The sequence below is a fragment of the Rhincodon typus genome, chromosome 13 (assembly GCF_021869965.1).
Source record: "Rhincodon typus isolate 14 chromosome 13, sRhiTyp1.1, whole genome shotgun sequence".
In the NCBI taxonomy this organism is placed as follows: domain Eukaryota; kingdom Metazoa; phylum Chordata; class Chondrichthyes; order Orectolobiformes; family Rhincodontidae; genus Rhincodon; species Rhincodon typus.
Genome location: NC_063344.1, coordinates 68,654,520 through 68,672,175, shown reverse-complemented (window position 1 = coordinate 68,672,175; position 17,656 = coordinate 68,654,520). Strand labels below are relative to the sequence as shown.

General features: G+C 40.0%; 1 protein-coding gene across 5 annotated transcripts in view; it reads right to left on the bottom strand.

Annotated features, from left to right (window-relative positions):
- Positions 1–17,656, bottom strand: part of farp2 (FERM, RhoGEF and pleckstrin domain protein 2) — a 162,678-nt gene that overhangs the window by 100,772 nt on the left and 44,250 nt on the right. For 4 of the 5 annotated variants that reach the window (XM_048604214.1, XM_048604215.1, XM_048604217.1 and 1 more), the window contains exon 3: positions 10,812–10,916. In XM_048604214.1, the coding sequence (XP_048460171.1) occupies positions 10,812–10,916 (105 nt within the window). Of the gene's footprint in view, positions 1–10,811; positions 10,919–17,656 lie in introns of those variants that run through there. The other variant, XM_048604218.1, reaches the window with a different exon arrangement.

The window sequence follows — 17,656 nt, the reverse complement described above, 5'->3', positions numbered from 1 at the left end:
TTACAAGTATGATACCTGGACTTCAGGAATTAGGACAGATTATACAAATTAAGCCAGTTTTCTCTAGAATTTAGTAGGTTAAGGGGGTGATTTGATCAAAATCTTCAAGATGTTAACAGGAAAAGACAGGGTAGATAAACTATTTCCACTGGTTTGAGATTCTAGAACAAGGGGCTATAGTTTAAAAATTAGTGCTAGACAATTCAGGAGAGATGTTAGGAAGCACATCTACACACAAAGGGTGGCAGAGGTTTGGAACTCTCTTCCACAAATGGCGGTTAATGCCAGATCAAGTGTTACTTTTAAATTTGAGAATTTTTATCTGTTAAGCAAAGGTATTAAATGGAGTTAGGCCACAGATCAGCAATGATCTCACTGAATGGCAGAACAGGTTTGAAGGGCTGAATGGCCTACTTCTGTACCAATGAGTCATTGCGTAAAAACTACACTATGTTAGCATCCAAGTTCAGTGGTTAATAGGGAAGACAAGTGGAATGTTAGCCTTTACTTCAAAGGGAATGGAGTACAAAAATAGGGAGGCTTTGCTATAACAACACAAGGCACAAGTCAGACCATACCTGTAATGTAGTGAACAGTTTTGATCCCCTTATCTAAGGAATGATATTACAGGCAATGGAAACAGCCCAGAGAAGGTTCACTAGGTTGATCCTGGGTGTGGAAGGATTGCCTTATGAGGACAGATCAAGTAGTTTGAGCTTGCACCCAATGAAGATTAGTAGGATTGAGCCGCAACCTTATTGAAACGTACAAGATTCTTAGGGGACTTGACAGGGTAGATTGGGAGAGGTTGTGTCCCCTTATGGAAGAGTCTAGGTCCAGGTGGCATCATCTCAAAGTAGGGTCACTTAGGTAAGACTGACGAGCAGGAATTTCTTCTCTCAAACGTTAGTCAATCTATGGAATTCTTTACCAGAGGGTTGTAAAATTGGGTCAAATCAAATTTTTAATGAAGAAATCAAGTGTTATGGGGAAAAAGCAAGAAACTGGAGTTGAGGATTATCAAATCAGCTATGACCTCAATGAATTGTGGGATAGATGCAAAGGGCCAAATTGCCTACTTCTGCTCCTATGTCTCAATGTCTTTATTTAAAATTCCAAACATCTATCGCCCTCAGCAAAGAAATCCACCCCCAGCACAATGCTAAGCGGTATGCCCCTTATTCCAAGGTTTTGTAACCCCCATGGCTCTCGACCCCCAAACATGAGAAACATCCTTCAGGCATCTCTCCTATTGTTTCCTCTAAGAATTTTGTATGTTTGAATGCGATCAACTCTCATTCTTCTAAACTTCAGGGAATATAAGCCCAGTCTACTTAACCTTCAATCCCCTGCTTCTTTGAAAGATTACACCAGAAGTTCAGTATAATACTTAAAAATGTGCACCACATTCACTGTTTTAGGATTTGTAGATTCAATCAATTCTGAATACAAGAACTGGTAGAGCTGCAATCAGCATTTGATTTTGTTTTATGTTTATATTCCATGCAAAATGACTTAGTGTGCACAACTGGAACCTCAAAATTTTGTTCAGTATGTTACTCTATAATTAGCTGAAGACGTTAAGATCCCTTCCTTGGTCACCACAACCCCTTCTCAGCACACAGCTGTAAAAACACTCAAGCTATCCCAAGAAACCCCTCACCCTTCCCCCTTCTTAGCTTCCAATAGTCACTTTTTCCATGCAGCCTGATTTTTTTTTTAAACAGGCAGTTATAACCACTCTAGCCTACTTTTCCAGGAGAGGAAGTTTGTTTTTTTACTGAGCTACATTTAGCATTTGAAAAGAAGGCAACTGCACTAGTCAAATCAGTTTGTGTGGAAACAACCAAATGATAATCCTGGACATTGAATACTATGCAAATCTCACTGCATCCCATTTTGACAAGCTAGTGCGGGTAGAATAATTCAATTTCTTGTACATACAATGAAAAAACTTTGCAAAATAGTAGTCAGAACAACTACTTTTGATAAACATGAATGCAACGCCAAAACTAAGAACTTCACGAACCAATGCATTCACTGCTGAAATCTCGGAATCAGACTGCCAATTTGTGCTTCAGTAGAAACTGTTCCAACACAATGGACACCTTTTCACTTTGTCTGGACTGGGCAAACCTCAAAATCAGCAGCATTATGATGCCAGAAATGAATCTGTGCCCACAGATGAAACGCAGAGTCCCGAGAGTGCAACATATAGTTCCCAAGATATTTCCTACGCTGCTCCTGTTAGGTAACATTAATACATATAGATAAAAGATGTACAGTGTAGGAACAATGAGCGGGTGACAGCATGGAAGATGAGCGAAAAGCAGAGATATCACAATAAGGTGGCCCATGAGATACATTGTAGTCTGGGGGGTTAGTAGGATGACAACAGCAAAAAGCTCAAGGTTGGACAGGATGAGAGGATGCACTCTCGGGATAATGACAGCACAAAGGTGTAGGGAAGTTGGAAGAGGAGCATGCTGTGTGGGCTGTCTATAGGTGGAGGGTGGAATGTGTTGGAGCGGAGTCCTTCCCCTCACTTCCCAGAGTGTTACAAAAATGCAGGTCAGCTTGGTTGCAAAAAGCTGTATTATTTAAAAAACAAATAAGATCTACAGTCAAAGCAAGCCATTCCTCTATCAGATTTTTTTTTAAAGAACTCCAACAGCACAGATATCACAATGTTACAAATGTAGGTTCTGTTGATCAGCAGTCTGAAATGAGTAGCTTTCCAATCATGCCTACCTACAATTTAGGTGGAGTAGGCCATTTGGCCCTTCAAGGCTGCTCTGCCATTTGATGAGATCATGGTTAATCGACTGTGACCTCAAATCCGAATTCCCGCCGACCTCCAATAACTTTTCACCCCCTTGCTCAAGAAAAAATCCACCCACTTTCCCATACGAATAGACTAAAAACTCTTTCTACCAGCTTTTCTGGAAGAGAATTCCAAAGACTCTTGACCATCTGAGAGGAAAAAAATTCTCATCTTGTTTTCAATGGGAAACCCCTTCCTTTTAAGCAGCGACCCCTAGTTCTAGATTTTCCTACCAGACATTCCGACCAGATAAAGCCTCTACTCTACACACATCTTGTAATGATCCCTCAGCACCTTATATGTTTCAATTAAGTTGCATATAAACTCCAGCAGATACAAACCTACCCTGTCTAGCTTTTCCTCGTAATACACTCCAAACGTTTCAGATGCAAACCTGTAGTGCTAACAAAGCATTTACAGCCTTCCTTAAATGAGGTGACCAATACTGTACACAGTTCTCCAGGTGGGACCTCTAGCAGTGCCTTGTAAAGCTGAAGTATAACATACTATTAGCTTCCCTAATTACTCATTGTATCAGTACACTAGCTTTTTACAATTCACATGTTACGATACCTAGATCCTCTGTATCTCAGAGCGCTTCATGCTCTCACCATTTAGATATCACGCTTTTTAAAAATTCTTTCTGCCAAAATGGACAATTTTACATTATATTCCATTTGCCAGAACTTTAGCCTTTCACTTAGCCTCTTTTTTTGTAGACTTCTCACCACCTCTTCACAAATTAAATTTGCTGTCTGCCTGTGTCACCAAATTTGGCAACCATACCTTTCAACCCATCAATTAAGTCATTTGTATAAATTGTGAATTATGGAAGTCCTAGTACTGATCCCTTTGACACACCACTTGTTACTTCCTGCAAACCTGAAAAATATCAATTTATGCAGTCAGGCAGCCAATCTTCTATCCATTTCTGCATCCTATCCCCTACAACGTGAACTTTTATTTTCCACAATAACCTTTGATGGCTTCCCCTTTATTCACAAAATATGGGAATTCCAATAGATTAGGCACACGTGATTTTCCCCTCACGAAATCCACACTGACTGCCTGATTACCTTGAATTTATTATAGCTCTGCTATAACTTCTTTAATAGCAGCTAACATTTTCCCTATGATAGATATTAAGCTAATTGGCCCGTAGTTACCGGCTTTCTGTCACACTCCCTTCCTGAATAAAAGCAGTTACAATTGCTATTTTCCAATCTATTGGGCCTGTACCTGAATCTAGGGAGTTTTACAAAACGAAAATAAATGCATCACATATCATTCGCCACTTCTTTTAAGGCCCTAGAATGAAGTCCGTCAGGATCCAGGGACTTATCAGCCTACAACTCCAGCAATTTAGTCAGTACCACTTCTCCTTTGCGGTTCCTCAACTCTACCCACACAGATTCTAAGCCTTTCAAATCTATAACTTCTTGTTATTCATTTAATTTCATTAACAAGGCAACCCTGCCCCCATGCCCATTTGCCTGTCCTTTCAATGCGATGTACATCTTGAATATTTAATTCCCAGCCTTGATTCTCTTGCAGCCAGGTCTCTGTGATACCCATATTATCACAAATTTCAATCTGCGCTACAAGCTCATTTATCTGGTGTTGTATCATGTGCTCACCCCAGCCCTTTGTTGCCCGCCACCGCCCCTTCTCATTGTCCCTTTATCTGCTGTGCCTGAAGTTTGATTCCTGACTCTTTCCGTACTCTCTGTCTTATTACTTCTTCAAACACAGAGGGCAAGTCCATTTTTACGACTTATCTCACTTGGTGGAATATATCGAGACTGATATATTCTGAAATATCCCCGTAAATGTCTGCCAGTTCCACTCTATTGTCCTATCTTTTACCGTAATTTGCCACTTTAGATTGCTCTGCTTTCATGCATTCATAATTTCCCTTCGTTCAGTTTAGAATGATTTCAGACCCTCTCCTTTCCCCTTCAAACTGAATGAAAATTCCATCACATTAGGGTTGCTGCTGCTGCTGCTTCGGAGTGCCATAACTTCAAGGTCATTAATTAATCCTGTCTCACCAGACCCTTCTTCAGAAATGGGGGAGGGAAAGGGAAGGGGGCTCTGGAATAAATAGACGGGGGTGGGGGGGAGGTGATAAAAGGTGGATAGTGGAGCAGATAGGCGGGAGAGAAGACGGACAGGTCAAGGAGGCGGGGATGAAACCAGTAGAGGTGAGCGTAGGTAGGAAATAGGGGTGGGGGTTCGTCAGTGAGGTGGAGGAGCGGATAAGTGGGAGAGAAGACAGACAGGTCAAGGAGGCGGGGATGAAGGGTGGGGCTGGTCTTGGGATGAGGTTGGGGGTGGAGAGATTTTGAAGCAAAAAGCTAAGAAGTGAAATAGCAAGAACTGCTGATGCTGGAGTCAGAGATAACAAAGTGTGGAGCTGTAGGAACACAGCAGGCCAGGCAGCATCAGAGGAACAGGAAAGCTGACGTTTCAGGTCGGGACCCTTCTTCAGAAAAAGGGCCTGACCCGAAACATCAGCTTTCCTGTTCCTCTGATGCTGCCTGGCCTCCTGTGTTCCTCCAGCTCCACACTTTGTTATCATATTTATAAAGGCTAAGAAGTACCTCTTTCCTTTCTTCTCCAAACCCTATAACCACCCAGCTCCAGCATGTTATTTTAAGTTGCACTCAATTCTAAGTCATGCCAAATTGGCTAAATTTTCCAAGTTTCTAACACAAAATGCCTTTCTGAACCAGTTTCAGCTGCTTATTTAAGTAGGTCCAATTGTTCTACAGTGGAAATCTTGTTGAAGGCTGGGAACTTTACAATTTAAATTGTAGATTTCAGCTAAATGTCATCTACAAACAAAATTGGATTTGTACAAAAAGATTAGACCCTTTACCCACCAACTGTCAGCAGTCAGTCCATACTTGATAAATGGAATAATTAAACCTTTATTGACACAAATCACATTTAATTAAAACGTTTATAATCCTAAAGGTATAGATCGTCAACTTAGCATAATACATGGTGATAAAGCTCTAACCCACATGGGGTGGGGTTACTACCCCAAGAGGAGACCATTAGCCAAATGAAAATGGACAGTGCCCATTAGTCGTGTTGGGGAGCGAACTCTGATAATAACATCTATATCTCGAACAGAAATTGCTGGAGAAACTTAGAAGATCTGGCAGCATTTGAGAAGAGAAAATAGAGTAAACATTTCGAGTCCAGTGACCTTTCTTCAAAATGGGACCCACAACATTAACCCTGCTTTCTCTTCACATTTGCTGCCAGACCTGCAGAGTTTCTGCAGTAATTTCTGTTTTTGGTTATTTCAGATCTCCAGCATCAGTAGTTCTTCATTGATAAATCTTGATAATGGCCATTTAAATCATTTTCCATCAAGGATGCAGTAGCTTTATCTAATGTTACTGTGTGTGAACAAGAACTAGAAATAAAAATTTAAATTATAATTTTAGGGCCTCTCCTTCTGACCAAATGTGCCCTGTTCAAATTATTCTGTGCCAAAGAAATTTCAAAACAGCAGTTAATATCTCAATATCTGCAACATCCGTAAACAAACTACGCTCTCACTATAAACAGATGTTTAGGAAAGGAAATGGGCATGTTTAGAAAGCTAAGTATTTGTCATCAGCAATTGACAGTCAAACACATTTACAGTTTAACCATGATAATACAAGGATTACACTAAAGCATACTGGTGGATATGAAATTCCCATTCTTTATCTTCTGGACATATAAATCCTTAAAAACATAGGTTATTTGAAGATACTTTGAAGCAAAGAATTGTGGATGCTAGGTATATAGGGTCTACATTTCAAGGACTAGCAGATCATATCAACCATCATTTTCTTTCAACTGTTCAAAACAAGCAAGGTACTGACCATAGCCAACCAGCCCATAGTTGGAAAGTCCAAACCAGTGTCCAATATTAGAAGTGATTCTGTGATTGGACAACATTTGTTAAATAACCCTGTCTCTGCTAAGACCAATGCTGACAACCAAACTAAAACAGTCTGCTGGGCTCAGAGTGTGGTGCCACTGTGCCAACTAGAAGTCATATCTATTAATACAAGTCCTACTCTTTGCAGATGTGTTGCACTTGCTCCCAGTCAAAACAGATGAAAGCCATTCTCTCAATTTTTGAACATTGTGTTGAGCAATCAACGTGCTTAGTTTAAACTTAAACCTAACCAGTGCATTTTCCATGGAAACACCCCTTTCATTCGTGTCCAACCAATCAGCATTCACTCCTCAGACACTGTAAGAAGGTTGTTGTTCCTTATGAATTACAAATGCAACATGAAAAGCTTTGACAAAATGGGTCTTTTTCAGCAATACTCAAGTTCTGTCCTACCAAAAGACCAAACAGCACTGACACTCTTGAAAACCTAACACTTATTTAGGTGATCACAGATATTAAAAAGCATAAGCACAAGGATTGTTTGTAAAGGTAAGGAGAGGTCAAACAACTATACCACTGACAGAACACACAGAGTAATGGAATAGGAGTGTTAATTACAATGCATTTATCAGTTATTAACCAATTGTGAATAACTTGGCCAGATGAAGGGCCATTTCACGAACACTGCGCCTGTTTTAGCATCAGCCAAGTCAAATAAAATTAGAAGACTTTAGAAAGTGACATGAAACTTATACCACTCACTTCGGGTCTGTTCTCATCAGACAATGCCCACAGCAATACCAACTATCCAGCACGAACATTTACATGGATTGCTTACTCTACAATCTTCTAGCTGTTGCAGCCAAGTACTGAAAGTTATTTACCCTGGTTGCATCTTGAGGGATGTTTGACATTTCATATGGACAAGTCAAGGAGCAGATCTACTAGAACAGGAAACAAAGCCTCGCACTCTCCAACTACTTACTCTTCGGAAGTTTGGCTCAGCTAGACAATATTTTTAAAACCCAAGCTGCAGGACTGTACTTCTTCCACATTTGTAAAACTTCAGGTTGGGAGGGATGCAGAACAGGGTGATCTCAGGTCAGTGCACTCCCATCACACGTTGCAGCAGCAACAGTTTAAAAAACCTCAATGGATTTGTAATCTAAACACTGTCCAACATCATTAGCTGAACAAGACTGCAAGTTTGCTGCAGGCACTCATTTCTGATCTTAAGTTTAGAAATACCCTGAGAGCTCATCCATCATGAGCTTGCTTTCATCCCTTTACCTTGTTTAATTAGTTCACACTGACAGCTCTTCCATTGGAACAGGGAATGACAATGAATGTGTCATTTCACGGATGCATGAACACAAACAGCCTGATGGCATTTCTTCATCATCTTAAAAACATGGCAATTGTGGAACTCGTGGAATCAAGCCACTTCATAATGAAGGAAGTTAATTTATTTGCGTCATCACTTCTGCCAGTTAAATAAATATTTACACATTATTCAGAAAGGGAATAAATTGGAACATTAAACATAATATTGGAAATGCACTGACTGACACCACAGCAATATCAATTTCCCAGGATTGGCAGTATATTTTATTGTCTAGTTTCATTTGGTGACATTAGATAGATTAGAGGGGGGCTACCAATGAGCACGCAAAGTGTGGATGAGAGGAAATCCTGCAGGTCCCATGCAAAATTCTAAAATAAGTTACATTCTTCAGATTTTGCAGCAGGGGAAAAGGCTACATCTCTCATCAAATGTCAGCCCCCTATCGAGTTTCTGCTTTAGACACACCCCCTGGTTTTTCTCAATTCCGGATATCACTCCTGGGCTGGCTCCCTAAAAGACCCAGAACAAAGCAACCAGGGTGTCTCCACATACTTTAAATGTTTGTATTCTTTGAAGACTCATCCCCTTCTCTTTACAAGTTATTGCAGATTAAACTTTGACCAGTTTCTGCTAAAACAGTGCCATAGCCTAAAAACATACTTCACAAAAGGAAAACAATTTCTTCCCCAGTTCTTACAATCATAAATTTATCCCCAAGTTACTGGCACACCAAACAGCAGTGCCATTTTCCATCTTTCAGTTATCTACCCTTCTGTATTGTACTGAAAAGAGAGTCCAGATTGCTTCACTTTCTTTGCACTATGACAGCCTCTTATCTCTAGAGCCATGATGGAATTCTACCTTCATTCCAAAGACTTGACAACGTTCCGAAAGAAAGGCCACCTTCCACACTACCATCCCCACAAACCTGGACAGAATATTTCAACTATGGCCCAAGCCAATGATTTCATCAAATTGTGCATTAGATCTGTCCTTTTCAACTCCAGACCCTATTTTAAAAAGCTAGGACAGGCATGTTTTCGTTAACTTGCCCTCCTGCTTGAAGATTTATATATTTGAACTTCCAAATCTCTCTGCTTCTCTACTTACTTTGAAGTTTAATCACATAGCTTATATTTCATCTCCTTCCTCCCAAAAACATGTCACTTCATATTTCAGCAAGCACTTTGCCGCCGAAAGCTTAGGTTCAGCAATTCCAAACCCTTCAGATGAACCACTCAGCCCGGTTTTGAACAGTATGCACATTTTGACATCATGACTCTTGTGCAGAAGTCAAGATGATTTATATATGCTGAGAGCAATATTAACTCAGGGAAACCCACTCATTACATTTTTCCAGCTCAAAAATGTATCCAACAGCCAAAACACTCTATCCTGTTTTTTTTAAACCAACTCCCTATCCATGCTGCCAACATTCCTTTCAACAATGGGTATCTTAACTTAAACCAAAATCAACTCACGGGTCACAACTCAAACACCTTTATAAAGGCCAGGCACGGAACATTCAATTAATATCCTTCATCAGTTACTCTTTCCTCAAAAGAACCATTACAATTGATCAGACATAACTTGCTCTTTATAGATGTGGCTGAGTTTGAACTGTTCTATCTAACAGGAATATTATCTTGTTTCATCTAGTTGGTTATTTGGTCAAAGTTTTGCCCTGGCATACGAAAAGAACTGATGCTGGTCCCTTGACACGGTGTAACTTCCACACGCCATCAGCCCATTGAGCGCAGTCACACAATCTCCTGGGAAAGGGGAAAAAACAACCATTGGCCAATTTTGAAAAAAAAAATTCAAAATAAAGCTCAGACAAAGAATTTCCAAGTGATGAATGACCCTATCTCTAACTAAAACTTTCACAAACAGTAATGTACAGCTACCTGGACCTCTCAAAATGAATTCCCTCCCTACATTATTGCACCCTCTTCTTCTAGAGTAAAGCTCTATTTCTTTGGCTCAAATGTATTTTATCTAACCACTCACTCCTTACGGAGCTTACTGTCAAATTTTATTTGATCACAGTCCTGTAATGCACTTTGTTTCTATTCTAAAGACATGGCATAAATGCAAGGCTGCAGGTCTCATTTTAAACATAAACTCAACTTGTCCCCTATCTTTCCTTTGGTAAAACATGGCTTTAGAGGTGAGGTGAAAGCCAGTAAATCTGATCAGAATTCATTTTCAACCAAGAATATTCAATTGGAAATGTTTAAATAAACAATAATCTACTGTTTAAACTCATCTCCATTACCATGTCCAGCTTCACTCTATCAAAAGGACTTAAAACTGCTCGGTGATTCTTCAGTGTCTATCAGAAGGGAAAGGGATTACGCAGGTGAGGAGAGACAAAACAAAGAAAGACAAAGAGGTATATTTGGCAAGCACATAATTGCAATGATCTGTTATTGCATCCACAAAACTCAAGGCCAACAATCAAGCAAAATGCCCAGCAAACAAAATCAACGCCAGTTCTTAAATACTGCACACTCTGGTGACGAGATTCTATATACAGGTCTGTGCACTCAGGTGATAGTGCATTAGCCACAGATTATGTACTTGGGGAAAGGAGTCTTGCTCACAGTCAGTGTAACCCCACTTGGCCGAATAATTTTCCCATTTTATGCACAGCTGCAGAGACAATGCATCTGCTGCTTTGAGATTTGGACTGTTGTCATTAGAGCACAGAACTGTGCAACAGAACCACATACCTCATTTCCCCGGCTGTTGCGAAATTCCAGCCCAAAGTAATCACTCTCGACAAGGTTGAGACGGTGGCAGATTTCATCCATCAGAGCCTGGCCATAGGCTTTTTGCTGTGGAAGGGGAATTACAGACATAGCAAAAATAAGAACCATCACCATCAACTTGCACTTTGACAGCATTTTTTAAAATACAGTGAAACTTCCCCAGGCATTTCAAAAGAATGCTTTCAAACAAAATTTGATACTGAACCCCAAGACAGCTGCAGGAGGTTAGGAGACACCAGGAGAGAAAGGTATGGAGGGCATGGAAACAAAAGAGGTGAGGTTTTCAAAAATATCGCCGGACCTGGAGCCCGCTAACACGGGGGTGGTGACTGAACATGACTTGATACAGACAGCATAGTCCCGGGTAAGATTAGGCAGACTGGAACAGAAGCTGGCTAAAGGGACCTTTACTCAAGTCTAGATGAAACAAAAGTATGAGTTAGGACTTCAGCCACAAATGAATTGACACAGGGGTAGAGACTAGCAATATCACAAAGGTAGAAGCAGGTGGTCCTGAAGAGGATATAGACTCCAAATTCTGATCAGGATCAAATTTGACACCAAAATGGTGATTAATCTGGCTCAGCTACAGACAGTTGCCACAGTCAGGGATGGGTCAGTACTTAGGATCACAGATTGTGACAGGGAGCAAAAACAATAGCTTCAGTCTTCCCAATTATTGGTTGGAGGGCATTTCTACTCATCTAATATGGGGAGTTGGACAAGCAGTAAAACAAACTACAGACAGTGGAAACATCCAAGGTGCTGGTCATGAAGTAAAGCTGGTGTCATCAGCATTCATGAGAAATTCCATGTTGTGCTTCCAGATTACATTATCATGAGATAGCATGCAAAATGAGAATGGGGATGGGGCAAGGATAGATCTGTGGGAATCTATAACAATAACAGAATGGGAGCAAGAGAAGGAGCTATTGTAGATGGTTCTTTGGCTGATTTAATAAGAGTGAAATCAGATTAGTGCAGTTCTATCCAGCTGGGTTACTGAGGCAAGGCACTGGAGGAAGATTGGGGGTTTAATTGTAATAAAAGAGGACAGCTGGGTCAAGAATGCAGAAAAACAATAATTTATTAGGTTATTTTCACTTGCAATGTCATTTGTAAATTTGACAGGAGCCATTTCAGTACTACAACAGGGTCTTAACCTGATTCAAGGATTCACGGAAAGAGTCCGAGTTGCAGCATAGCCAAGCTGGGCATAGATCTGCAAGGCAACAGCACATTTGAGACCTTTGGTGAGGGATATTTCTCAGATCTAAGCTGTTACAGGGTAATCTCCAGCAGGTTAACACAGAAACTCAATACTTCTACACAATTCTGTCTCAAATCAAGTCAGTTGCCATGACAGATTACCACTTTTACAATTCCTCCTTCAACATTATAACTTTTGCAAGAACACTCAGTGAGATCGATACTGTGTCTCATCAGCTACTAAGTGCCACTTGTAAATCACTTAAAAGTACAGCATTGCAGCCTCCACCTGATAAGCAGTGATTGGAGAGTGCTACAATTCTTTGGTTTTGCTGTTGACCCCAACAAGTAATGTTGAATCGCATACCCCTCTTAGCATCTCCCTTTCTCGGATACCTGAGTAAAAGTCTGACAGGCATAAGCCCTCCAGGACCTCACTTAAGCCATTTTACAGAAGTCTAGTGCCACAATGACACCAGTGTGACCGGTGTGCTCCATGAACTGTGAATATGAATAGTTCACTCAGCTCCTTTTTAGCCTTTCAAAGTGTTCCAATTTAAAAATAACCAGCAGCAACTCTTCAGTCTTAGGCAAGATAAAGATTAGTTTATTACATAACTATTGATGAAAGTTACTAAGTACAAAGCAATGAAGGTATTAGTTAAAAATACAAACTTTAAACATGGATGCAGATAAAAGGTACTTTGAAAGATGAAAGTAAAATGTGTTTAATATTGCCAACCGGCTTGCTCGAGAACTTCTCTTTCTAAGGAAAAGGAGTTGGAAATTTGGAGTTAGAATTCAGCAGTTGTGATAACTTATGCAGCTGAATAGTTGGAGGTTGCCTCCGATCATTGGACTGAGCAGAAGGAAGGAGCGAAAGTGTCACACATTTAAGACAGAGATGAGAAGGAATTCTTCTCTCAGAGAGTAGTGATTCTGTGGAATTCTTTACCACAGAGGGCTGTCAAGGCTAGGTTATTAAGTCTATTCAAGCCTGAGATAGATTTTTAAGGGATTAAGAAAGTGGAGGTGAGGATTATCAGATCAGCCATGATCTCGCTGTATGATGAAGTAGAAATGACGGGCTGAATGGCCAACTTCTGCTCCTCTGTTTTATGGTCTAAGGTGGTGATAACTGATTGGGCCATAATTAACAGGAATGTGTGTCAAGAACAGTTAACAATTAACATCAATCTTAATTCTCAGACCAAGCACATAGATTTTGACTGGTCACAGCATACCATGGGGATGCAAAGTTTGGCTGGATCAAGGAACCCTTCTTCAAAAAAGATGCAATGTATATACAAATTCCTTTTGCTCACATAAATCAGGGTTGAGTACTCCTATACGTAACTTTCTAATATGCACAAATGCAATTTATTATGGGCCCAGTTAATGATCTTCAATTGGTTTATAATGTAACTCTTAGCACAGTCTAATTTATTTAATAAATGATTTCTGCGTGCATAGGAACCTATCCATCTGATCACTGAGTAAGCTTGACACTAAGGTAGGACACAACAAAACTATTCTATATGTTAACAGGAAAAAATCTAGACATGGTTTCCCCACTAACAAGACACTGTCACTAAGCTAAAGAGACAGTTTTGCCGACCACACCGTTGAGTAATGTGATATAGGAGTTTCAGTGCTAGTGTGAAGCCAGGAGGCCATATGTCTGATGACTAGAGGACAGTATCAAGTAATACATGCCATTCACCATTTGCAGCTGGCAGCAGGCTACTTGCACTCAACAGCCTACATTTACAAGCCTCAGAAAAGTACACCCACCATCTGGTGTGATTATGCTATTGGAAATAGTTTACTAAATAATCTCGTGCGAAGAGCTACATCACAAACCAATTTAAGATCACCAGGCAGAGGTGATGCATTTGAGAGTGTTAGACGCTAAATATCAAGATGTTGGTTGATGTAGGCAAATGAAACTTGAAAAGGGTGCAATGCATGTACAAAGAAAAGTGTCATGGATCCAGCCAAACTCCAAGCATCCTCATGGCAATGCCCTGAGCAATCACAACCAACATTCCTGGTCTAAGAATTACGATCAACAGTTAACTGCTCTTGCTCCAGTTCCTGCCAATTATGATGCAATCAATTAGCACCTCCTTATTTTGTATAAAACAGTGTCTTGTTTCAAATCTGCTTCCTGCATCCTGATCTCATGAATGCAAGACAAAAAGCTTCAACTGCTACTCTCCTTTATAGCAATGTTTCAAATTCTTTAATACCAACAATTTATCTAAGATGATGTCCATTTTATAAAGTCAAATTAGCCTTCTTTACAACGTACATACATAACTACACAGCCATCACATTAGACTCTAAGCATCAGAAGGGAATTCAAAACCACAGGATCAAAACTGGATCATAGCTTCTCATTTGATGCCCACAATACTTTTTTTCCCTTGTTGGCAGTGATCAGATTTCAGTTGTTCCTTTGATGTTGCTGAACTTAACCACATAAGATGGCTACCTCCAAGGACTGTAAGTCTCCAGAATTGCACATTAGAACTGCAATAAAATGGGAAGACTTCAAAGGAATGTCGTATAACATTTCTCTCCTTATAAATGCTTCAATATTTAATTTTATATTCTGGAGTGGGGTAGGGCACTTCAATGGATATCCAGAATCTCTACAAATGGCTCCCCGCTACTTGTGTTACAGTTCAGACTTACAATGTAGCGGCGAGTCAAAATACATGCATTCTTAAATAACTATTCAATTCGATCCAAGTGTACAAAAACACTGCTCAAACACAAGTAAATATATTGGTTGTTTTAGTCTGTAGATAAATTGCATTGACTGGCTGCGTTTCAAAGAAAGTTAACAGTTTAGCATGAAACGATGTCAAATCCAAATTGAAGCATGAATTAGTAAAGCCAATCCTCAGAATATGGTATAGCTCCTGACAAGCAAGGAGCCAGACTGTTCTAAGAAGTTGATTCTATAAACCTGAATTTGCAACAGTAAATTGGAACTAGGACTTTTGCCCATCACACTTTCATTTTAATACTTATTTTGTTGCTTTTACTTTAGCAGGGCTGTAACAACATTAAACAGTTCACATTTTTTGAATGTTAACACTGCCAAAAATGGAATATAAGCAGACATAGTCCCAATAGATTTCATTCATAAATTTAATCTGAGAGCACTCCACCAGTCATTCTAGGATTTCTCTTAGCCCAGTTTAAAAAAAACTGAAAAGGCTAAAATTCAAAGCAGATCTTCAAAGAAAAAACTCCTCAGTTAAGGACACATACTTACACGAAGCCAATGTTTATCAGGTTCATTAATATTTGGGACTCAACCTCTGCAGAAAGAGGAGGGTTCTGCCCAGATGAGAAGTTATTTGCCAGTAATCTATATTTCATAAAATGAACAATCTTTTTGTGGTGTATGTAATTACACCTTGAACTCCAGCTCCCATTAATTGTTGCCCATGTCCACCAAAGACTGACAAAATGGAGCCAAATGTACTTGGTTTCTAGAAACTTGCTTGCGCATGGCGTAGGGCCTGGGACAGTAGAGTATATCAGGGCCCGATATTCAGGGCCAGCAGCAACACTGGGACCCATGATTTCCATCCCCGACCCTGCACGCAAGGAAGTTCTGAAAAACAGACGTATCAGACTCAAAATATTAAATCAGTTTTTCTCCCTGCAGATGTTGCCAGGCCCGAGTTTCTTCAGCCATTTTTGTTTTATTACTAAAATTATGCCATTGTCCAATTGGAGAAAAGTCGTGGGTACAGATTTCTAAATATAAAACCACACTATGTATTCTTAGAAAGAGAGCCACCCCATTTAATTAAAGGCCTACCCACTTCAGAAAATGGCCACACAAATTACCAGTAATCCAATAACCACTGGTTGCAGGGATCAAACCACTCCACTCCATACACCAACCCCTGCCAAATATCCCCAAAGTCTTTGATTAATTTCCATATTCATGTGAAAATTGACCAGCAGCAGCTCCCTGAGAACAGCATCTTTGATGCTTTTTAAAAACCAGGCTTACAGTTAAAAGTCAGAATTTACTGCCCTTTAATTAGTAGTATTTGGCAAGAGGGTTATGTTCATTTGTTTCCACTACAGAGAACTTCTTTTTAAGAAACAGAATAATGAAGGTAAAGTGTCCTTTTTTTAAAATCACAAAACACGTGCACTTTTGATTAGTTCCAATGTCTTCTCCCCCAGCTAGATACTCAAATACATTCTCCAGATGGCTTTAATAGCCCATTTATACTAGGAATTGCTTCCTGCACGCACAGATCATTTAAACGTTCAGTAGCATTTACATTAAGCAGCTGTCACACTAGAGGACAACAAGCCAGAAAAAAATACATTTGGTACAGTGTGGGCAGAAGGCCAAGAAACCAAAAGCATTGTGAATACACAAAAACTGGATTTAGTCTCATCTTGAGGTTGTACAGCACAAAAGGAGGACTGTGAAGAGGAAAGGGATTCTGCACCAGCTAATAACTACACAAGAACTCGCACTTCACCAGAATACAGAGTCAGTCTCTGTACATACCTTGGGTAGCAATTTTACTTAGATAGCAAAGGAGCAAGACCAGGTTCATACCAGTACATGACCCACAGCAGCTTCCAAAATGACAAACCCATAAATGATTCTGTCAGGATAGGGAAAAAGATAAGAGGGCCCAGTCCATGGATTTTTAAAAAAAGGAGTGAGAATTGGAATGATTACAAAGTGCACTAAAAATCAGACAAGATAATAAGGAATGGAAAGAAAAAATATGTAGGAAAAATGCACATAAGGATGGATAGCAAATATTGAAATAAAACAGTTGTGGGCCTATAAAATATAAATCAAGTAGGACAATAGTTTGGGTGAGGATATCAGTGTTGCATCATTCATCAGAGTGTAGCATTCAATTAGAGAGATATTAGTGAAGAGATCGAAATGGAAATGAATGTAAACAGTAAAGCACATTATTTCAGTTCAAGGAAAGTTGAATTAAATCAACAAATGAATTGGAAATACATTATTTTGGTCCATCTAGCTTTCTGTTTCCTGCACTCGTCATGGCCTAGTGTGCCATGGTTTACTCTGATGGACTTGTTGCCAACGGTAAGATGACCACCAACACGTGCACTGCACAGATGGCAGCGATGACAGCACACCACCAATGTCCACTCATTTCTGAGACTCAATCCACAAGGGTTTGACTGTAAAGCTGTGTTCCTGCGCATGCGTGATCACTGTGCATCCTAGCAGCGACGTTATCAAATAAATGCAGCCTTGACTTTGAAGGAGTTCCACATACTTCTCTGCCCCATGAGTAACTGAAGAATAACAATGGACAACAATCGAACAAGATTAAGTAGTTCTCACTGTAATCACTTGTGTTGTGCAGGTAAACAGCAGCTATTAACACAAGAAGATCTCACAAAAAAAAGGGAACAAAATTGCTTCAGAGTCAATGCTCTTTTGTCAGTATGCAACATGAACTCAATTCCTCCCCACAGATAGTGGGAACTGCAGATGCTGGAGAATCCGAGACAACAAGGTGCAGGGCTGGATGAACACAGCAGGCCAAGCAGCATCA